Below are 24,170 nucleotides of genomic sequence, written 5' to 3' on the forward strand. Positions count from 1 at the left end.
CACATACAGAATGATACACTGCCCGGGCCAGGCACATACAGAATGATACACTGCACGGGCCACGCACATACAGAATGATACACTGTCCGGGCCAGGCACATAGAGAATGATACACTGCACGGGCCACGCACATACAGAATGATACACTGCCCGGGTCAGGCACATACAGAATGATACACTGCCCGGGACAGGCACATACAGAATGATACACTGCCCAGGCCAGGCACATAGAGAATGATACACTGCATGGGCCACGCACATACAGAATGATACACTGCCCGGGCCTGGCACACACACAATGATACACTGCCCGGGCCTGGCACACACAGAATGATACACTGCCCGGGCCAGGCACATACAGAATGATACACTGCCCGGGCTAGACACATAGAGAATGATACACTGCCCGGGCCAGACACACACACAATGATACACTGCCCAGGTCAGGCACATACACAATGATACACTGCTCGGGCCAGGCGCATACAGAATGATACACTGCCCGGGCCAGGATCACACAGAATGATACACTGCCCGGGCCAGGCACATACAGAATGATACACTGCCCGGGTCAGGCCCATACAGAATGATACACTGCCCGGGTCAGGATCACACAGAATGATACACTGCCCGGGCCAGGATCACACAGAATGATACACTGCCCGGGCCAGGCACATACAGAATGATACACTGTCCGGGTCAGGCCCATACAGAATGATACACTGCCCGGGTCAGGATCACACAGAATGATACACTGCCCGGGCCAGGATCACACAGAATGATACACTGCCCGGGCCAGGATCACACAGAATGATACACTGCCCGGGTCAGGCACGTACAGAATGATACACTGCCCGGGTCAGGTCCATGCAGAATGATACACTGCCCGGGTGTTTTGTTTATGGATTTGCACAATTCCTTAACATCCTGATGAACCTGAACCATGAACTCACTACAGCTTACACCTTCTCTCATATTATAACAGTTTTGTAACTGTAGTAAAGCAATGAGTTATATATGGTAGGTGCTGAATTATACAAGCTCATAAATTCTCAGACTCTATATTAGGTATGACTCTTATAATGTAGAAGGCTGTAATACACCAGTCTGTGTATTATGAGGGTCTATTCCACACAGTTGCTCAGTAGTTCAGTGTGTGCAATCTGTTAACTATGTTGCTGAAGAAATCCTGAAATCGAGAAATCCATTTTGGACCAACAGCAGTTTCTGCCATTAGTCGTGCGATTAGACCACTCATTTGCACAGTGCTTGTAAGTGAACTTGACTTTTTTCGTGGATCTGTCTGTGAGAAAAAGCAGAGTGTCGAAATCATTTCTGATCAATGTGAGTGCTTTACCTTGGGAGCAGACATATAGAAAGACGTATACATGTGTGAAGCAATGCCTGTGCATGAGGGACTCTCCATTAAAATCCGTGCACATGGCATTAACATAGTCCTGTCAGTGACTTCAATCAGCCACTGTGCAGCCACTGGGGGTGATTGTGAGCAATAATTCCCAATAAGCGATATTTCCCCACTCCCCAGTGAGTATCTGATCCCAGTGCTTAGAATTCTGATGGAACATGCAGCAAATTGGTCCCGACATTGGGAAAGGTCTTGTTTAACTCCTCACAGGATTCTGCTAGATTTCCCATCATCGTCTTCATCATTCAGGGCTCTGTAAGTTTCTGCTCAGTGGGTTATGCATATTGTGGAGAGTGGCGTGTTCTAGAAGCCTGTGTAATGTACAGATACAATTGTGTTTCCTTGTATGTGGCACGGTGGCACAGTGGTTAGCACTGCTGCCTTACAATGCCTGTAGACCTGGGTTCAATTCCCACCTTAGGCAACTGTTGGTGTGGAGTTTGTACGTTCTTCCCCCCTGTCTGCATGGGTTTCCTCCCACAGCACCAAAGATGTGCAGGTTAGGTGAATTGGTCATGATAAATTGCCTGTAGTGTTAGGTGAAGGGATAAATGTAGGGGAATGGGTCTGGATGGGTTGCTCTTCGGAGTGTCGGTGTGGACTTGTTGGGCCAAAGGGCCTGTTTCCACACTGTAAGTAATATAACCTAAACTGAATCAGGGAATGCCACAGAAGTAAAACTGGCTGTTTGACCCATCTTATAGATCCTTAGTGTTTGTATATACTGGCTGTGATGTTTACTTCAACAAAACAATGTAGGAACTGGTGAGTATACGATTTGGATAATTAACTTAAGAAAAGTCTGAGATAAATTATTTAAAAGGAAGGGAATTTTAGGGATAAATTGCAGGAAATGCTTTCTTCTGAAAAAGTTTGCCTTTTTAGATTAGATTACTTACAGTGTGGAAACAGGCCCTTCGGCCCAACAAGTCCACACCGACCCGCCGAAGCGCAACCCACCCATACCCCTACATTTATCCCTTACCTAACACTACGGGCAATTTAGCATGGCCAATTCACCTGACCCGCACATCTTTGGACTGTGGGAGGAAACCGGAGCACCCGGAGAAAACCCACGCAGACATGAGGAGAATGTGCAAACTCCACACAGTCAGTCACCTGAGGCGGGAATTGAACCCGGGTCTCAGGCGCTGTGAGGCAGCAGTGCTAACCACTGTGCCACCGTGCCGCCCACAAAAAGAATTTGCGTGTCATCCTTGCGCAGGGGCCATGCTAATCTTCTCTGTATCGTTCCAATTTTAGTATATGTGCTGCCGAAGCGAGCATATAATGCATTTTTCCTGCAGGAATTGGGTTAGATGGCACCTGTGGGGAAGTTAGTTAGGCTTAGTGCTGACAGGGCCTATAAAAGATCATGAAATCCTGTATTCATGTGAACCTGTAACTCAGTTTTCTCCAGGTTTTAAACTTGCTTCACTTTTTAATTACATACAGTGTCACCATCTACTGGCTGGAAGATATATTACTGCCTTCAGCAGCCATTCAGACCCGGTAATACAGCAGTGTTAGTAAACACTTGCCCACTCAGTGTGTTGCAGTCCTTTCCGCAGTATCCATGCAGCAGCTTTGTATAATGATATACTGGGATTTTGGCTGTAACTGTGGGCAGGGCAAGGCCCCAAATTATTTTATTACGAATAACATTGTCACTGCGAAAATACTCAGCTTCCAGTTGTCTTCCTCTATTGTATGTGTTTGTGTTGTCTATGTGTCTGTCTCCTTTCCTGTATCCATGCGTGTTTCTGACTCTGCATCTGTTTGTGTGTGCAACTCTGAATATGTCCGCCTGTGTGTGTCTCTCCCTGTCCGCCAGCGTTTGTGTTTGTGTGTGACTCTGAATGTGTGTTTCTCTCTCTGGATATGTGTCTTTGTGTGTCTCTCTGTTTGTGTGTATGTGTCTGAATCTGCGTCTCTATATGTGTGTATGTCTCTCGGGGTGAATGTGTGTCTGAGTTGCGTCTCAGTCTGTGTCTCTATATTAATGTGTATGTGTCACTCTCTGCCTGTGTATGTGTGATTCTGTCTGTGTGTGCATGTTTATCTGTGTGTGCATTTCTGTTTGTCTGTACGTGTGTGTGTATGTGGAGGAGGGGAGGGGTGATGTGGGGTGGTGGGGGGAGGAAGGTTTCAGCTATCAATAGAGATTGGACATGAGCACTGTCTCAGGAAGTCAGTAAATGATCACACCTTCAAATTACCAACTCACAGCTCCTGAACAGTTCCCTTTATTTAAAATTTCAAATGAGCTACACACAGAAGAATAGAAAATCAAGGTCATGAGCCTGGCATCAAGTAGCCCCCATCAAGATGAAAGTCAGTGGGGACAAAATGGAAATCTCCCTTGTTACACTTATCTCAAAAAGATGACAGCTGTGGTAACTGGAGGTCACATGTCTACCTCTCCTTTCAGAGGAATAGAAACAATCTCATGCACAATGTGAGATTTCCCCAGGGTCTTGGCCAATCTTATGCTTCAACCAATATTATTAAAACTGATCATATAATTATTATCACACTGGAATTTCTGGAGCTTGCTGGGTATAAATTGCCACATTTTATGCATCAAAATAGTAACTACATTTCAAAAACCAGTTGTGAATCTTTGGGAAGTTTTGACGTTGTGGAAGGTGCTATAGAAATGTCAATTTCTTCTTATGAAAAATGTAAATTATTAGAAGCAATTCTTATGAATAGTTTGGTCACATCTTGTGATCTCCTGATGAAGTTGTTCTTAACCAGCCATTAAGGTAGATCGGAGCAGCTCCTAGAGGCTTATTTACAAAGGCAGTACTGTAGTTAAACCAGAGTAATAGAAAGCAGTAATAGAAAGAGTAATGTCAGGATTAATTCAGAGTATTATAGAGTGATAGTAAGAGTGATGCACTATAAACAGTGATATCAGGATATAATATCAGTGATATCAGGATTAATATCAGGTTTAGAGTAGTATAGAGCTATTTCAGGAGTAATTTTGGGTTTCATTAAGAGTGGTGTAGAGTAATATCAATACTTACATATGTTGCTGCAGTGCTATGTTTAGCCAGTACAATGGCAAGGTAGAGGCAAGGACTAGAGCTCAACATGCCCGCTGCACAGATGAGAGGGTCAGCTCTGGAACTCTTCTTTTTAAAGTGCTTTGAAAGTGCAGCTCCAATTCCGATCCCGAGGATTCCGGTCACGCAGGTTATGGCTCCAAATATTAAACTATACAAAGCAGAAGTGAGGGTGAAATATAGAGTCACTGCAGTGAGCAATGGGCACACAGCAGTATCAGCAGCATCAGCTGATACAGCATCAATACATCGAGCCTCCCTGGTAATGCTCAGGCTGTGCTGTGATCTGTTACATTCCTCTGTTTAAGAAATGCAAGTTTTCAACCCCCTACACTCCCAAACGATAAGCTCGCCCAACACCTAAGGCAAATCAGAGTGAATTAAAGGACCTTTCCAATTAAGTGTGTGTAAAAAGTATTGTAGCAAGGAAGTTATACATTGAGGTTCAAGTCACCACAATTTTTTGGATAATTTGTTTTTCTGCTGTTAGCCTCGTAAAACCAGGTTCTCACTGACCAAGAAACAATACCATTAGGAAAACTGTAATTGTTTTAAAATGACCAAGTATCTGTAATTGGTTTGAAGAACATTCTAAAAGAATGTTTAAGAGTTCATATCAATTGTAAAGGAATCAAATGTAATTTTTGGTATATGAATAACTAATATGAAATACTGGCCCATGTGACCTATCAGCACTTGCCCTGGATGCACTATAATCAGAAGGTGCGATGCAAATGGTCAAAACAAAAATGTTTGCAACAGAAAAGACACATTTACAGGTTGTGAATTTGACAGTTCTGTTATAATTCCAATGTTTTACCAAAGATGGCTAGATAGTTTAAGAAGGTTCATTAAAGGCATCAGGTCTTTGGGGAATCAGTGAGATTAAGACTGATGAGGGGGTTCTGCAGCAGTGCACCATTTGGTTTTTAACTGTCCTGGAGCCTCAGGTAAAGTGGACCTGGCATTGAAAGTGACTTAAAAATCAAATGCATGAGAGAAGTGAGAGACCTCACATCCTGGAGGTTGAATGGGGCAGTTGTGCAAGGAGTAATACGAGTACTTGTAATCTCATTGCATAGTCTTTGTATCTGCTACTCCATGTGTCATCTATAGTTCATACTGATTTACCTGTTAAATCATATTTACTTTATGAGGATTCTGGTTCATGTTAAAATAGAAGTTACATAATGTGCAGTCCTATTGGTAATTTCTTCATTTCAGGATCATCTGATATAGTTGGTTTGCTTGGTTCTGGGTTTCCCTGTGATGATCCTAACATACATATAAGAACATACAAATATAAGAAATAGGAGCAAGTGTAGGCCATTCAGCTCCTCAAGCCTGGTCGGCCATTCAATACAATCATGGCTCATCTCCCCTTCCCTGTCCGCTCTCCATGACCTGTTAACCCATTATGAACTAAAAATCGGTTCATCTCCTCCTTAAACTCACTCAATGTCCCGGCATCCACCACACACTGATAGTGAATTCCACAGACTCATGACCTTTAGAAAGAAGGAATTTCTCCTCAGCTCTGTTTGAAATCTGCCATGTCTTATCCTCAAACTATGACCTCCCATTCTAGATTGCCTTACAAGATATGTCGATGCTGTCGGTCCTCTTTGACAACTTTCATACCTCAATTATATCGCCTCTCATTCTTCTAAACTCCAGAGAGAGTATTGGCCTAAACTGCCAAACTGTCTCTCTTCTTAGAGACAATTATCTCTGGAATCAATCCAGTGAGCCTCCTGTGAATTGCCTCCAATGCAACTACATCGCTCAAGTAAGAGGACACAAAACTGCACACAGTCCTCCAGGTGCTGTCTCACTAATGCCTTGTAGAATTTCAGCAACAGTTCTCTATTTTGATACTCTATTCTTTTAGCAATGAATGCCAAAATTCCATTTGCCTCCTTATTACCTGCTGTACCTGCAAAATAGTTTTCTCTGATTTAATTGAGATTTTGATTAAGATAAAGAAGGAAGCAGATGTCAGGCACAGATAGCAGGGATCGAGTGAATCCTTAGAAGAGTATAAAGGCAGTAGGAGTAAAATTTAAGCAGGAAATCAGGAGAACAAAAAGGGGACATGAGATAGCTCTGGAAAATAGGGTTAAGGAGAATCCAAAGGGATTCTACAAATACGTTAAGCAAAAAAGAGCAATGAGAGAGAACAGGGCCCCTCAAAGATCAGCAAGGCAGCCCATTTGTGGAACTGTAGGAGATGGGGGTGATATTTCGCATCAGTGTTTCGCATCATCTTCCAGGACATGGAAGATAGTGGGGAAATAAATAGTGACACCTTGAAAAATGTCCATATTACAGAGGAGGAGATGCTGGACATCTTAAAATGCATAAAGATGGACAAATCCTTGGGACCTCATCAGGTGTACCCTAGAACTCTGTGATTGCTCAGACCTTTGCTGAGATGTTTGTATGAGCGATAGCCACAGGTGAGGTGCTGGAAGACTGGAGGTTGGCTAACGTGGTGCCACTGTTTAAGAAGGGCGGTAAAGACAAGCCAGGGAACTATAGACCGGTGAGTCTGACATCGGTGGTGGGCAGGTTGTTGGAGGGAATCCTGAGGAACAGGATTTACATGTATTTGGAGAGACAAGGACTGATTAGGAATAGTCAACATAGCTTTTTTATGGGAAATCAGATCTCACAAACTTGATTGAGTTTTTTGAAGTAACAAAGAAGATTGATGAGGGCAGAACAGTTGACATGATCTACATGGACTTCAGTAAGGCATCTGACAAAGTTCTTCATGGTAGACTGGTTAGCAAGGTTAGATCAGACTACAACAGGATCTTGATCAGATTGGCCAATGGGCCAAGGAGTGGCAGATGGACTTTAATTTAGATAAATGTGAGGTGCTGCAAATCAGGACTTATACACTTAATGGTAAGGTCCTAGGGAGTGTTGCTGAACAAAGAGACCTTTGAGTCTCCTTCATAGTTCCTGAAAGTGGAGTCACAGGTCGATAGGATTGTTTAGTATGCTTGCCTTTATTGGTCAGAGCATTGAGGATAGGAATTGGGAGGTCATGTTGCAGCTGCGTAGGACATTGGTTAGGCCAGGTTTGAAATATTGCATGCAATCTCCCTGTTATTTGAAGGATGTTGTGAAATGTGAAAGGGTTCAGAAAAGACTTACAAGGATGTTGCCAGGGTTGGAGGGTTTGAGCTACAGGGAGAGGCTAAAGAGGCTGGGGCTATTTTCCCTGAAGTGTTGGAAGCTGAGGGGTGACCTTATAGAGGTTTATAAAATCATGAGGGGGAGGGATAGGGTGAATAGCCAAGGTTTTTTCCCTAGGGTGGGGAACTTCAAAACTAGGGCACATATTTTTAAGGTGAGAGGAAAAAATTTGAAAAGGACATGGGGGCAATTTTTTGACACAGAGTGGTTTGTGTGTGGAATGAACTTCCAGAGGCAGTTGTGGATGTGGGTACAGTTACAAAATTTGAAAGGCATTTGGATAGGTACATGGATAGGAAAGGTTTGGATATGGACCAAATGCAGGCAAGTAGGACTAGTTTAGTTTGACAACGCAGTCAGCATTGATTCCGTGAATCGGCTGGACTAAATTGCCCATAGTGTTCAGGGAAGAATAGGTTAGGTGCATTAATGATGGGAAATGTAGAGTGGGTCTGGGTGGGTTACTCTTCACAGGGCCGGTGTGGACTTGTTGAGCCAAATGGCCTGTTTCCACATTGTAGGAATTCTATAATCCCTACAGTGGGGTGGCACGGTAGCACAGCAGCACAGCAGTTAGCATTGCTGCCTCATAGCACCAGGGTCCTGAGTTCAATTCCTGCCTGCCCATGTGGAGTTTGCACATTCTCCCCTGTCTGCGTGGATTTTCTCCGGTTTCCTCCCACAATCCATTGGCCACAGTGTTAGTCAGGGGTAAATATAGAGTTGAAAAATGTGGTGCTGCAAAAACACAGCAGGCCAGGCAGCATCCGAGGAGCAGGAGAATCGACATTTCGGGCATAAGCCCGTCATCAGGAATGAAGCTGGTGTGCCAAGAGGGCTGAGATAAAAGGCAGGGGCAAGGGAATTTGGGGTTGGGGCGCTGGGAATACGATAGGAGGTGAGGGTGATAGGCCAGAGAGGGGGTGGGGGCGGAGAGATCGGGAAGAAGATTGTGGGTCAAGAAGGTGGTGCTGAGTCTGAGGGTTGGGACTGAGATAAGGTGGGAGGAGGGGAAATGAGGAAGCTGGAGAAATCTACATTCATCTCGTGTGGTTGGAGGGTTCCTAGGCTGAGGATGAGGCATCATGTGGCCAGGGTCTGGCGATGGAGGAGGCCAAGGACTACACTACAAACTGACCGACTCCCACAGCTACCTAGACTACATCTCCTCCCACCCTGCCCCCTGTAAAAGCGCCATCCCATATTCCCAATTCCTTCGCCTCCACCGCATCTGCTCCCAGGAGGACCAATTCCACTACCAAACAATTCAAATGGTCTCCTTCTTCAAAGACAGCAATTTCCCCTCAGACGTGGTTGACGATGCTCTCCACCGCATCACCTCCGCCCTTGAACACCACCCTTCCAATCGCCACCAGGACAGAACCCCACTGGTCCTCACCTTCCACCCCACCAACCTCCGGATACATCGTATCATCTGTCGTCATTTCCGCCACCTCCAAACAGACCCCACCACCAGGGATATATTTCCCTTCCCACCCCTATCTGAATTCAGGAGAGACCACTCCCTCCGCGACTCCCTCGTCAGGTCCACACCCCTCACCAACCCAACCTTCACTCCCAACACCTTCCCCTGCAATCGCAAGAAGTGCAAAACTTGCCCCCACACCTGCCCCTTCACCTCCCTCCAAGGCCCCAATGGATCCTTCCATATCCACCACAAATTCACCTGCACCTCCACACACATCATTTACTGTATCCGCTGCACCCGATGTGGTCTCCTTTACATTGGGGAGACAGGCCGCCTACTTGCGGAATGTTTCAGGGAACACCTCTGGGACACCCGCACCAACCAACCCAACCGCCCTGTGGCTGAACACTTTAACTCCCCCTCCCATTCTGCCAAGGACATGCAGGTCCTTGGCCTCCTCCATCGCCAGACCATGGCAACACGACGCCTGGAGGAAGAGTGCCTCAGGAACCCTCCAACCACACGGGATGAATGTAGATTTCTCCAGCTTCCTCATTTCCCCTCCCCCCACCTTATCTCAGTCCCAACCCCCGGATTCAGCACCGCCCTCTTGACCTGCAATCTTCTTCCTGACCTCTCTGCCTCCACCCTCTCTCCGTCTATCACCCTCACCCTCACCTCCTTCCACCTATCGCATCCCCAACGATCCTCCCCCAAATTCCCTCCCCCCTACCCTTAATCTCAGTCTGTTTGGCACACCAGCCTCATTGCTGAAGAAGGGCTTATGCCCGAAACGTCGATTCTGTTGCTCCTCGGATACTGCCTGGCCTGCTGCGTTTTTCCAGCACCACATTTTTCAATTCTGGTCTCCAGTATCTGCAGTCCTCACTTTCTCCCAGGGGTAAATATAGAGTTGGGGAATGGGTTTGGGTGGGTTTCTCTATGGAGGGGCGGTGTGGACTTGTTGGGCCGAAGGGCCTGTTTCCACACTGTGGAGAATCTAATCTAATCTATAATGACAAGTTGGATCGAAGGGTTTGTATCTGTGCTGTATTGACTCTATGACTCCTCTCTGTCCTCCAGCCTAGAAAAATCTGTCAGATCCATGCAGAGTCAAGGTAACCACAGGCTGAGATTAAAGTGAAAAGAGGAGCAAGCAGAGAAGTCTCCCTCTGTCCCTATCAGCCTCCCAATGTGCTGCCATTTAATGGTCCTAATTGTAAGTGTTGTTTGAAGGAGCGGGACAAGGAATTGAGTTTTCAAAAGACTTCCACTTAGGGAGAGGCACCATGGAAAGGCTGGCATTTATTGCCCATTTTCTGTGTTGATTTTCATCCGCAATTAAAGAAAAATGTGCTTGCACCGTGACAGCTCGCTAGACCGAGTTCTGGGATGTGGGGTCTGTCCTATAATGAGAGACTGTGTAAGTTGGGTCAATATTGTCTGGTGATGTAAAGAATGAAAGGTGATTGCATTGAGAGAGAGAGAGAGAGAGAGAGAGAGAGAGAGAGAGAGAGAGGACTCGGAAGCTGTTTGCACAGAATCAATGCTGAGGGATTGTTTCGTCTTCCAGGTGGGGAATAGAAAACACAGGGTGGGGTACACTTCCAGGGTAAGGGTCAGATTGTTTAGGACTGAGATGTAGAGAACTTACTTGACTCTAAGAGATGGTGATGGAAATATCTATCCTTCAGGCTTATGGGTGTTCTATCCTTAAGTATGTTTGAGACTGGGAATAGACAGAGCTTCGGAAATTCCACCCTACAGGAAGCAGATGGGAAAATAAACGTGAAGCCCAGTTTCAGCCATGATCGTTTGGAATGGAGGAATCGACTCATTGTTCTGGAATGATCTAGACCTGCCATTTCTTGAATTCTTACTCAGCACTTCTTGAAGCAAGGCTGATTCGCAAGTTTGACATCCAGCAGGGTTGACATCCATTTTACAGGCCACTAAGACTCAAGCATATTGGCTTAGGAATGCAGTCATGTATAGGCCAGACTAGGCAAAGGAGGCCACTTGGTTTTCCTTCCTTACGGGACGTAAACACAGGAGGGTGGCAGGAACATTTACCCCACTTCACCCCCCCCCAAGCCAACCCAACCCCAAACCCCACAAAAGCCACCAAAATGGCCATAAAAATTCAATTGGGGGAGAATCACTAATCAGGGAAAGGTCACTCCCATCATGAACTAGAGTGGGCGGAAATGGGGAGGAGCTGTGTTCCTCCAATCACAGGCCACTTCTCTCTCATATTAGTTGCTGAGAGGCTCAGAAAGAACCTATCAGCAATGAACATGGGAAGAAACAGTGTGTGATAGGTGGAGGGAAGTTAGATGGAAAATGAGTGGGTGAGTCAGTGGGTGGGGGGGGGGTGTGTGTGAGAGTGAGTGAGTGAGTGAGAGACAAAGAGTGTGTGTGAGTGATTAATTAAGTGAGTGAATGTGTGCGTGACTGAATGAGAGAGAATAATATATGCCTGTTTTATACCCATTAAATTACAGTGGTTTATAAGAAATGAATTAGTAACTAATTCATTATAAGAAAGTAATGATTTTCTTATGTACTGTGACTTTAAATGAATTGGAAAATTGGTAATTGTTGAGGATATTGATGAATTATTCTAATTCTGCTTTCACACGCAGCCAAATTGCTCACACGACACCACAAGCACTGAGGTATTATTATGACATGACTGACATCACCCAATAAATGAATGAAAAAGGAGACTCTGAAAAACAAAATTAGCCCAGGAAAATCTAAAAGTAGCTCTTGAAAATTAAAAAAAACATATTGTGCCTTGGTTCCTTACAGGCATTCAGTATAAATTAGTTTTCTCGTCCAGGCCTCAGAACTCCTCTGCATACCAACAGCCCCTGAATGATTATGGTTCAATGAGAGACAAGTTCTGGCCACACTTACCTGTCCTGTGACTTGCTGGCCGTGTTCTGAGGGTTGGCATTGGTGCCCTGTGCTCGCAGCAGGAAGATGGGTGCCCAGAATCCCAGCGCACCCGTTGTGAACGTGACTGCGGCAGTGCCAAAGGACGACAGTACAAAACTCCAGCTGGAAACAGAGAAGGAGAGGATTTATTGGGCTTTTCTGAGAGGGACAGGGTCTCCTCCCACTCACTGAGCTTTGTTGCAAACAGCAGACACCTCAACATCTCCTTGGCCGAAGGGAGGCACGATCAGTACAGAACCTCCACAGTCCACCATCCAGTCTTCCTCTGGTCTTACAGCAGAGAACAAAGATCTGTACAGCACAGGAACAGGCCCTTCGGCCCACAATGTTGTGCCAAACATTACGCCAAATTAAACTAATGCCTTCTGCCTGCCCTTGGTCCATATCTTTCCATTCCTTGCATATTTATGTGTTGATCTAAAAGTCCCTTAAACACCCCTGTCATACCTGCCTTCACCATCAGCCTTGGCAGTGTGTTCCAGACTCGTACCACTCTCTATGTAAAAAAAACTTGCCCCTCACATCTCATTTGAATGTTCCCCCTCTCACCTTAAATGCGTGCCCCCTAGTATTAGACATTTCAGCTCTGTTAAAAAGATTCTGACCATCAATCCTATCTATGCATCTCATACTTTTAGAGACTTCCATCAAGTCTCCGCTCAGCCACTGCTGCTCCAGAGAAAACAACCTGATGTTTTCTAGTCTCTCCTGATAGCTCACACTCTCTAATCCAGGCAGCATCCTGGTATATCTCTTCGGCACCCTCTCCAAAGCTCCCACATCCTTCCTGTATTGCAGTGACCACAACTGAATGCAATACTCTAAGTGTGGCCTAACCAAAGGGCACCTCTCCTGCTCAAGTTGAACTGGGCCTTTTGTCCTATTTAGCCCAAAATTCTAACATTCCCCATTCACTTGAGGAGAGGATTTTTAACTCAGGTAACCTTGCAGCCTTGTTGACATGAAAAGTTTGAAATCAGATCACATTGAGGCTCCCAGCACAGAGCCTTTGTCACCTTCACATGGAGTCAGAGGTCACAGGAGAATCTGAGGAGGTCTGGAGAGTGGGCCTGTTCAAGGAATCATTGAGAAAGGGTCTGACCTCACTTTTTCAAGTGTGGGGTTGGGAGCGGAGGGGACATTTCTCAATCTGGGAAAATGTCAATAAGTAAAGTGGGAGGGCGGGGGGGGGGGGGCATGGTATTGGTTAGCACTGCTGCCTCACAGTGCCAGGGACCCTGGTTTGATTCCTGACTGTCTGTGTGGAGTTTGCACATTCTCAGTGTGGGTTTCCTCCGGGTGCTCCGGTTTCCTCCCAGAGTCCAAAGATGTGCAGGTCAGGTGAATTGGCCATGCTAAATTGCCCGTAGGTTAACTGTGTTGGTCAGAGGGAAATGAGTCTGGGTGGGTTACTCTTCGAAGGGTCGGTGTGGACTTGGTGGGCTGAAGGGCCTGTTTCCACACAGTAGGGAATCTAATCTAATAGAATCATTAGTAGTTCCCATGGAGGGTGTTAGAGTGTTCCACCAAATATTATCACTAATATTCAGACTATCAGTGAGTCACTGTTGGTGATAAAGGGAAAGTTACCACTTATTGTAAATTAGTAGTGCAATGTCAGTGAGTTCCTATTAGTTACTGGTGGAATCAATTTACAAGCAAATCATTGAATGTTTCCAAAAAGAAGGTCTTAGAGCAAAAGGGATCAAAGGAGAAAGTGAAAATGGGACGGAATTGGATGATCAGCCATGATCATATTGGATAGCAGACAGGCTCAAAGGGCAGAATGGCCTACTTCTGCTCCTATATTCAAAATTTCTGAAAATCAAAGATTTTCCCATCTGGGAATCGTTCAGAATCAATAGTCTCCTCACCAGATCCCTCTGGGCACCACTACCTACCTCCCATTGTCTAAAGGATCTAATTTCAACAACATGGAGTTTGATGGCTTTGTGCGTGGGATATCATGTCTCACAAACTTGATTGAGGTTTTTGAACAAGTAACAAAGAGGATTGATGAGCGCAGAGCAGTAGATGTGATTTATACGGACTTCAGTAAGGCGTGCGACAAGGTTCCCCATGGGAGACTGGTGAGCAAGGTTAGATCTCATGGAATACAGAAAGGACTAGCCATTTGGATACAGAACTGGCTCAGAATTAGAAGACAGAGGGTGGTGGTGGAGGGTTGTTTTTCAGACTGGAGGCCTGTGACCAGTGGAGTGCCACAAGGATCGGTGCTGGGCCCTCTACTTTTTGTCATTTACATAAAAGATTTGGATGCAAGCATAAGAGGTACAGTTAGTAAGTTTGCACATGACACCAAAATTGGAGGTGTACTGGACAGCAAAGAAGGTTACCTCAGATGACAACAGGATCTTGACCAGATGGGCCAATGGGCTGAGAAGTGGCAGATGGAGATTAATTCAGATAAATGCGAGGTACTGCATTTTGGGAAAGCAAATCTTAGCAGGACTTATACACTTAATGGTAAGGTCCTAGGGAGTGTTGCTGAACAAAGAGACCTTGGAGTGCAGGTTCATAGCTCCTTGAAAGTGGAGTCGCAGGTAGATAGGATAGTGAAGAAGGCGTTTGGTATGCTTTCCTTTATTTGTCAGAGTATTGAGTACAGGAGTTGGGAGGTCATGTTGCGGCTGTACAGGACATTGGTTAGGCCACTTTTGGAATATTGCGTGTAATTCTAGTCTCCTTCCTATCGGAAAGATGTTGTGAAACTTGAAAGGGTTCAGAAAAGATTTACAAGGATGTTGCCAGGGTTGGAGGATCTGAGCTACAGGGAGAGGCTGAACAGGCTGGGGCTGTTTTCCCTGGAGCATCAGAGGCTGAGGGGAGACCATATAGAGGTTTACAAAATTATGAGGGACATGGATAGGATAAATAGACAAAGTCTTTTCCCTGGGGTGGGGGAGTCCAGAACTAGAGGGCATAGGTTTAGGGTGAGAGGGGAAAGATATAAAAGAGACCTAAGGGGCAACGTTTTCATGCAGAGTGTGGTACATGTATGGAATGAGCTGCCAGAGGAAGTGGTGGAGGCTGGCACAATTGCAACAGTTAAGAGGCATTTGGATGGGTATATGAATAGGAAGGGTTTGGAGGAATATGGGCCGGGTGCTGGCAGGTGGGACTAGATTGGGTTGAGATAGCTGGTCGGCATGGACGGGTTGGACCGAAAAGTTTGTTTCCATGCTCTACATCTCTATGACTCTATGTCCCTCAAGGTCACCCATATACCCCAGGCCAATCTGTGTCCTACTCAGCACGTGTCCCAGCATGCACACTGACTGGGTTTGCCAGTCTGCTTGTGGGTCCAAGTGGAGTGAGACCTCCTGACTTCAGAGATCCTCAAGCCTAGCTCACTCTCTAATGCCACTTACCTCTGAAGGACGGGCAGTAAGAGCCGCCTGTCTACAGCAACACAGATAAGACTTCCAAAAATAATATCCTTACTCACTAATGTCCTCCTGTCATCCTTAAATGTCAGGGGCTACTCCCCTCTCCAAATTCCACCTTACTATTGTTAATAGTCTGCACTCTGGAAATTTTATTTCTCTGCCTTGGACAACTTGTAACCAAGGCACGGTGATGTCAATTAGATCGAACCATTTGTGCCATTATTACGCCCATCTTTTTGTGAAGACTTCGCCTGTTCAGATAATAAGCCTTGGTTTTTGTACCTGGCAAATTCTCTTTGCACTTATCTTTTTATTTGTCGCTGATGTGTAATAATCATCATTACAAGGATTGAACTTGCTGTGTTTGCTGACCCATTCTTCCTGCCTTAACCATATCGATACACCGTTGTATGAACTCGACTGGTGAGTGCAGATACTGTCAAACTCCCTTCACCTGACAAGCCCTCACCACAACGTTGTTGCTTTCAGGCCCTATCCACACCACTAGTTAGACGGTTGTTAGAAAACAGGGGAACACTGACATCGATCAGGGAAGTGTGATCCTCGTAAGTGAGGCATCACTTAACAAAAACCACTGTTTGTGCTCTTCAATAAAACACTTGCTGCTCTGGTGTTCCTGGTGCGTTTGCTCCAATCTCAAGCAGTAATGGTGTGTTTGTGTATTGAGGAAGAAGTTGAACAATGAAATTGGGCAAGAAAAAGTGAGACAGAGAGACGGAGACAGGGAGTGAGGAGTTAAAAGGACTTTGCTTGATGAATGGGAGTGTGAGAGTGTGAAGCTGTGAGCAGCCCCTGGTGGCTGCAAAAGCCTACTGCACCTGGTATTCCCAGGCGGTCTCCCATCCAAGTACTAACCAGGCCTGAGTCTGCTTAGTTTCTAAAATCAAACATTCTCAGACTAGTATGGCTGTAGGCACTTGTTGTTTGCATTGATGGCTCCTCATGTACACATGGTCCTGGTCCTCATTATTTTCTGTAGTTTCCAGTATATAACTGAAGGTGCACATTTATATTGCAGTAATTATTTCCTCTTGCTCATCACCTTATCCTCCTTCTTTCAGCTCTGACAGACACAACGGGTGGATGCAGCAAGCCTACGTCTTGGATTGGGAGCCCTCAATGTGCCAAAGGCGATTTGCAATGTGACCTTGTACGCTGAAGCTTTGGTTAGAGTCCAGATCTGGTCACCACAGTCTCTCGGGAGGGTGTGTGAGTGTCTTTTGAGAGGTAAAATAGGAGATTTACCCAGAACGGTTCCAGGGATTGGATATCCTAACGGGAAGCATAGTTTGGAGAAGTTGGTGTTATTCTTTGAGCAAAAAAGGATTGAGGGCAGATTTGTTAAATGGGTCTAAGGTTTAGATCAAGTCAATAAAGAAAATATTTTTTTCCCATTCACTGATGGTGCAAGGACTGAGGGACACAGGTTTAAGGTTTGGGACCAGAGACACGGGGAATGTCTGGAATAAAGTTTTTCTCAGTGAGTGGGCATGGACTGGAGGCTGCTGCAATGATTTCAAAAGGAAATTGGACACAAATGTGGAGGAAACGAAGTTGCCAGACACTGGCTGGAATATTGCGGGGGGGCGTGAGTCAGCACAGAGTTGGTGCTGGACTGTAGCAAACACAACATTGGACAAACAGGCAGAACACTAGCCACCAGGATACATGAACATCAACTAGCCACAAGAAAGACATGACCCTCTCTCATGAGTATCCTTACAGATAGATAAGGAAGGACACCACTTCGATTGGGACAACACATCCATCCTAGGACAAGCCAAACAAAGACACGCACGAGAATTCCTAGAAGCATGACATTCCAACCGGAACACTATCAACAAACACATTGAGTTAGACTCCATCTACCACCCCCTGAGAAAAAGAACAGAAAGTGACTTCAGCACAGGAAGTGACATCAGCAACCCAAAGAAACCCAAACATATAAACAGAAAGCAGGAATTATCAGCAGTGCTTTGCCTGAGGCCCACTGAAGATGTTGCCTAGTATGGTGATGAAACATCTGGAAATGAACCTTCCAGCTCAGCGAGCAAACCCACATCCAAAACATCAACCTGAGCTACAAATCTTCTCAAAACTCGCTAACAGAGTTGGTGGGCTGAATGGCCTCAGTCTGTCCTGTAAGGATCCTGGGAGTATTCTTTAGTCAATTGCTGGTCTTTCCTGGTTTTACCCACTTGTGCCTCCTCTCAGTCTGAGATTGGTACAGTAGAGAACAGAAGCAAGTCAAACAGTCAGGGCAGGCAGAGATAAAGCAGGGAACAAGGTAGGCCTGAGAAATTAAACGGCATTTATTTTAATGCAAGGGGCCTAACAGGGAAAGCAGATGAACTCAAGGCATGGTTAGGAATATGGGACTGAGATATCATACCAATTACAGAGACGTGGCTCAGGGATGGGCAGGACTGGCAGCTTAATATTCCAGGATACAAATGCTACAGGAAGGATCGAAAGGAAGGCAAGAGAGGAGGGGGAGTGGTGTTTTTGATAAGGGATAGCAATACAGCTGTACTGAGGGAGGATATACATCTAGGGAAATTATTTGGGTGGAACTGAGAAATAAGAAAGGGATGATCGCCTTATTGGGATAGACCCCCTAATAGTCAAAGGGAAATTGAGAAACAAATTTGCAAGGAGATCTCAGTTATCTGTATGAATAATCGGGTGGTTATGGTAGGGGATTTTAACTTTCCAAACATTGACTGGGACAGCCATAGTGTTAAGGGTTTTAGTAGAGAGGAATTTGTTAAGTGTGTACAAGACAATTTTCTGATTCAGTATGTGGATGTACCTATGAGAGAAGGTGCAAAGCTTGACCTACTCTTGGGAAATAAGGCAGGGCAGGTGACTGAAGTGTCAGTGGGGGAGCACTTTGGGGCCAGCGACCATAATTCTATTAGTTTTAAAAGAGCAATGAAAAAGGATAGACCAGATCTAAAAGTTGAAGTTCGGAATTGGAGAAAGGCCAATGTTGTCAGTATTAGGCAAGAACTTGCAAAAGCTGACTGAGGGCAAATGTTCACAGGTAAAGGGACGGCTGGAAAATAGGAAGCCTTCAGAAATGAGATAATGAGAGTCCAGAGAAAGTGTATTCCTGTCAGAGTGAAAGGGAAGGCTGGCAGGATAGGGAATGCTGGATGACTAAAGAAATTGAGGGTTTGGTTAAGGAAAAGAAGGAAGCATATGTCAGGTATAGACAGGATAGATCGAGTGAATCCTGAGAGAGTATAAAGGCAGTAGAAGTATACTTAAGAGGGAATTCAGGAGGGCAAAAAGGGGACATTTTTCCCTGGGGTGGAGGAGTCCAGAACTAGAGGGCATAGGTTTAGGGTGAGAGGGGAAAGATATAAAAGTGATCTAAGGGGCAACGTTTTCATGCAGAGGGTGGTACGTGTATGGAATGAGCTGCCAGAGGAAATGATGGAGGCTGGTACAATTGTAACAATTAAACGGCATTTGGATGGGGATATGAATAGGAAGGGTTTGGAGATTTATGGGCAGGGTGCTGCCAGGTGGGACTAGATTGGGTTGGGATATCTGGTCGGCATGGACGGGTTGGACCGAAGGGTCTGTTTCCGTGCTGTAAATTTCTATGACTGTGCTGCTGTGCCCATCTCTTTGTGTCAGTTGAACACTTCCTTAATTTCTCTCCTGCTCTCTCCATCTCAATCTCATCCTGTACAGCAGGAGAATGCAGAAAGAAATTGCCAACTGAGTGCAAAAGTGAGACAGAGAGAGGGAGAGAGGGAGTGAGGAGTTAAAAGGACGTTGCTTGATGAATGGGAGTGTGAGAGTGCGCAGCTGTGAGCAGCCCCTGGTGGCTGCAAAAGCCTACTGCACCTGGTATTCCCAGGCGGTCTCCCATCCAAGTACTAACCAGGCCTGAGTCTGCTTAGCTTCCGAGATCAGACGTTTTCAGACTAGTATGGCCGTAGGCACTTACACCCTGCATTTATGGTTCCTTAAAGGCACACAGTACAGATACCCATTTATATTACACTCACTTTCTTTCACTTTGAGGAGCAGTCAAGTGCTCAGCTTAAACAGAGCTTGAAATTACTCCCCACTTGAACCTGATCAGGACCCACTGACATTAATGTTCACTCTAGATGCAGTTTACAAAATCTTTCAAGAAACAAACAAAATTGAGCAATGGAAATGTCATGAATGCAGTTTGGAACAATGTCAACAATCAGTTGGAAAAGTGCCCCACAGGTCACATGCCAAAGGTCATACATGGTCACGTGGATGCAGTGAAAGGCACACCAATAAAAGATGGCTGCCCCGATATCAGCAGGATTTGCCGTACGATGACACTCAAGATTCCATGATACCCCTCCTGCTTTCCCTCCATCCTCCCCCTCCCACTCTCCACTGTCGTTTTGGGGTAACATGGTAAAATGAAGTATATGCCTCACCCATTGCAGACCCTCTGACCTGTCTGCCATGTTAAGGAGCTGGGATGAAAGCAACATCGAGTCATAGAGATGTACAGCACAAAAACAGACCCTTCAGTCCAACTCGTCCAAGCCGACCAGATATCCCAACCCAATCTAGTCCTACCTGCCAGCACCCGGACCATATTCCTCCAAACCCTTCCTATTCAAATACCCATCCTAATGCCTTATAAATGTTGCAATTGTACCAGCCTCCACCACTTCCTCTGGCTGCTCATTCTATACACGTACCACTCTCTGCATGAAAACATTGCCCCTCAGGTCTCTTTTATACCTTTTCCCTCTCACCCTAAACCAACGCCCACCCCAGAGAAAAGACTTTGTCTACTTACCCTATCTATGTCCCTCATGATTTTATAAACCTCTATAAGGTCACCCCCTCTGCCTCTGACACTCCAGGGAAAATAGCCCCAGTCTATTCAGCCTCTCCCTGTAGCTCAAACCCTCCAACTCTGGCAACATTCTTGTAAATCTTTTCTGAACCCTTTCAAGTTCCACAACATCTTTCCGATAGGAAGGAAACATGTTGCATTCAAAGTCTCTCTCACTTTTGGACCTATTGTTGGCAAAAAAATGGCCGCAGATCTATCCCATCCCATGTCCTACCGCTACTGGCACACAGCAGGTCAAGCCTGGCAGCATTTACGAGGTGGACTGGTTTCAGGCACAGGGAAAAGGGATCCGGGGCTACATCTCCTTTCGAGGTGCCCTGCTGTATTCATCTGCCGCTAACCCTAGCCTGCCACCCTCCTTGCCCACAGTGGCCCATGCCCAAACACCTTGGACACAGCTTTAGTCCAACCACCAAGATGCCCTCTTCCTCGGGCACTAGCTGCAGTCCCAGGAGTGGCCACTGCTCATCGCCGGCGCTGCTGTGACGACAGAGCCTCTGACCAATCAGATTGGCCTGCAGCTCTCAGGGATGGGGCATCCTCCCCAGATGGAGGCAAAAGTCTCATCCTGAGCCAGTCATACTGTACTCCCACCATCCCATTCCCTTCTCCCACCCCAACATCTGGAAGAGTACAATGGCAGGGCAGACAGTTTTTGAAATGGGCCAGTTTTTCACCTGAGGTGGAGCGAGGGAACACAGAATCCTGCAGCAACTCTGTACACTCCTTTTTTCCATTTCAATTCATCTTTTTCCTGGACAACTCACCAGCACCTCCCTTACTTCTACTGTCACAAAACCAGTAGGTGGTTTGTCTGATGTCCAATAACTATATGGGCAGAAATTACTTCTTAATAATCACTGTGAAGACTTAAATTTGCATTCACCATCTTAAACAGCGCGGCCTAACTGCCAACTCTATCCCTCTCCCTAGCAATGGCTTCAGATTAGGCCAAGTTGCTTTGAGGCTTTGTTTGAAATTTGACCCTAAATTGAGAGTATGACCTCAGATTTGACCCATTAGTAAGTGTGGGAGAAAAGCAAACCACTTTGCCTACCCACTACTTGCTCACAGAAACCATGTCTGTTTTTAGTCAAAGACAGCCTACCCATAATGCCACTGCACCTCAACTTGACCACACTCAGCTCAGGAACTAACAGTAAAATGAGACATTACCGTAGCAGTTTCCCAACTGAAGGAATACACTACCTAGATGATCTGCTAACTGGTTTTCTACCTCACAAGAGTAAAAGTGAGGTCTGCAGATGCTGGAGATCAGAGCTGAAAACGTGTTGCTGGTTAAAGCACAGCAGGTCAGGCAGCATCCAAGGAACAGGAAATTCGACGTTTCGGGCTAGAGCCCTTCATCAGGAATGAGGAGAGTGTGCCAGGCAGGCTAAGATAAAAGGTAGGGAGGTGGGACTTGGGGGAGGGGCGATGGAGATGTGATAGGTGGAAGGAGGTCAAGGTGAGGGTGATAGGCTGGAGTGGGGTGGGGACGGAGAGGTCAGGTAGAAGATTGCAGGTTAGAAGGGCGGTGCTGAGTTTGAGGGAAACGACTGAGACAAGGTGGGGGGAGGAGAAATGAGGAAACTGGAGAACACCTCACAATACTATCATCGCTCCTGAAGCCCTGAGGACATTCCCTGTCTCCCCATGACTGGGAGATGCCGGTGTTGGACTGGGGTGGACAAAGGTAAAAAAATCACACAACACCAGGTTATAGTCCAACAGGTTTAATGGAAGCAACGGGTTGTTGATGAAGGAGTTGCGCTCCGATAGCTAGTGCTTCTAATTAAACTTGTTGGACTATAACCTGGTGCTGTGTGATTGTTAACCCTGTCTCCCCAGGTACTCAATCCCCACAAAGCCCACACAGACTAGGTGGCACCAAGACACCTGACAAGAATGAACACTACCCTAGACAGCTACTGAAGCCAACGTGCCAGCCATTAGCACTCATTTCTGCAGATTAGTTGTTTGGGGAAAATATAGCCAAGGAGAAACCAATTCTGTAAATCAAATTTCAGACCGCATGGGGGTAGGGGATGTGTCTCTCACAGTTTAGCAATGATGTCCCAATATTGTCCATGCAGTAATGATTTGATCTATGATCCAGCAGCTGTTTGGGTGTACCTTGGTGTTGTATTGGAATCCTTTCGATCAAATCTCTAGCTTTCTTAGCCTGGTTTTCACTCGGAAGAGAGGGGAGGGTGACAGACAGAGTGCAGAGGTATCAGAGTGCACTGCCTCGCAAGTCTGTGAAACTGCACTTTAAAAGCAAACCCAAAAGGCTGTAGTAAGCGTTTTTTTTTGATTCAGAGTTCTGCTGTCATATTCAAAGTATCCACTTCACTCCTCTGAACGGTAACGAACGTAGATAGCTAACCTGTCTGCCACACAACTTCACTTGACCTTCAAGTTGGATTCAAACTTTCTAGTACATACAGTAATGTAGCAACTTCCATTTTCCAATTTACACTCCAGGAAATGTGGGCCCTTACACCAATTAGCATTCAAACCAATTGAAAAAGTAAAGCCAATTCACTATTGCACGCCAAAGGACAACTGATTTACTGTAATAAACAGGAAGTAAGGGAATAGTTCAATTGTCCAGTTTGTGTTGATGAACAGTGCAATCATAAAAGAATGGCAGAAAAATGAGCTACTATAAATGGCCCAACTTATATCAATCATTCCTGAGGTGCTGCATTTTGGGAAAGCAAATCTTAGCAGGACTTACACACTTAATGGTAAGGTCCTAGGGAGTGTTGCTGAATAAAGAGACCTTGGAGTGCAGGTTCATAGCTCCTTGAATGCAGAGTCGCAGGTAGATAGGATAGTGAAGAAGGCATTTGGTATGCTTTCCTTTATTGGTCAGAGTATTGAGTAGAGGAGTTGGGAGGTCATGTTGCGGCTGTACAGGACTTTGGTTAGGCCACTTTTGGAATATTGCATGCAATTCTGGTCTCCTTCCTATCGGAAAGATGTTGTGAAACTTGAAAGAGTTCAGAAAAGATTTACAAGGATGGTGCCAGGGCTGGAGGATCTGAGCTACAGGGAGAGACTGAACAGGCTGGGGCTGTTTTCCCTGGAGTGTTAAAGGCTGTGGGGAGGTTTACAAAATTATGAGGGACATGGATAGGATAAATTGACAAAGTCTTTTCCCTGGGGTCGGGGAGTCCAGAACTAGAGGACATAGGTTTAGGGTGAGAGGGGAAAGATAGAAAAGAGCCCTAAGGGGCAACGTTTTCACGCAGAGGGTGGTACGTGTATGGAATGAGCAGCCAGAGGAACTGGAGGCTGGTACAATTGCAACATTTAAGAGGCATTTGGATGGGTATATGAATAGGAAGGGTTTGGAGGGATATGGGCCGGGTGCTGGTAGGTGGGAATAGATTGGGTTGAGATATCTGGTCGGCATGGACGGGTTGGACCGAAAGGTCTGTTTCCATGCTGTACATCTCTATATGATTCTATGTCCCTCGAGGTCACCCATATACCCCAGGCCAATCTGTATACTTACTCAGCACGTGTCCCAGCATTCACACTGACTGGGTTTGCCAGTCTGCTTGTGGGTCCAAGTGGAGTGAGACCTCCTGAATTCAGAGATCCTCAAGCCTAGCTCACTCTCTGATGCCACTTACCTCTGAAGGACGGGCAGTAAGACCCGCCTGTCTACAGCAACACAGATAAGACTTCCAAAAATAATATCCTTACTCACTAATGTCCTTCTGTCATCCTTACATGTCAGGGGCTACTCCCCTCT

The 24,170-nt window shown here is 45.8% G+C and overlaps 1 protein-coding gene and 3 pseudogenes across 2 annotated transcripts in view; all 4 read right to left on the bottom strand.

Annotated features, from left to right (window-relative positions):
- Window positions 1–24,170, bottom strand: part of LOC132830323 (protein spinster homolog 3-like) — a 142,416-nt gene that overhangs the window by 59,213 nt on the left and 59,033 nt on the right. For both annotated transcript variants that reach the window (XM_060847931.1, XM_060847932.1), the window contains exons 7-8: window positions 12,059–12,202; window positions 4,462–4,651 (exon numbers count right to left, since the gene is read on the bottom strand). In XM_060847931.1, coding sequence (XP_060703914.1) covers window positions 4,462–4,651; window positions 12,059–12,202 — 334 coding nt within the window. The remainder of the gene's footprint in view (window positions 1–4,461; window positions 4,652–12,058; window positions 12,203–24,170) is intronic.
- On the bottom strand, window positions 2,622–2,713 carry LOC132830620 (U6 spliceosomal RNA; annotated as a pseudogene).
- LOC132830677 (5S ribosomal RNA) lies at window positions 16,338–16,446 on the bottom strand (annotated as a pseudogene).
- Window positions 19,381–19,489, bottom strand: LOC132830670 (5S ribosomal RNA; annotated as a pseudogene).

Source organism: Hemiscyllium ocellatum, chromosome 31 (genome assembly GCF_020745735.1).
Source record: "Hemiscyllium ocellatum isolate sHemOce1 chromosome 31, sHemOce1.pat.X.cur, whole genome shotgun sequence".
Classification (NCBI taxonomy): Eukaryota; Metazoa; Chordata; class Chondrichthyes; order Orectolobiformes; family Hemiscylliidae; genus Hemiscyllium; species Hemiscyllium ocellatum.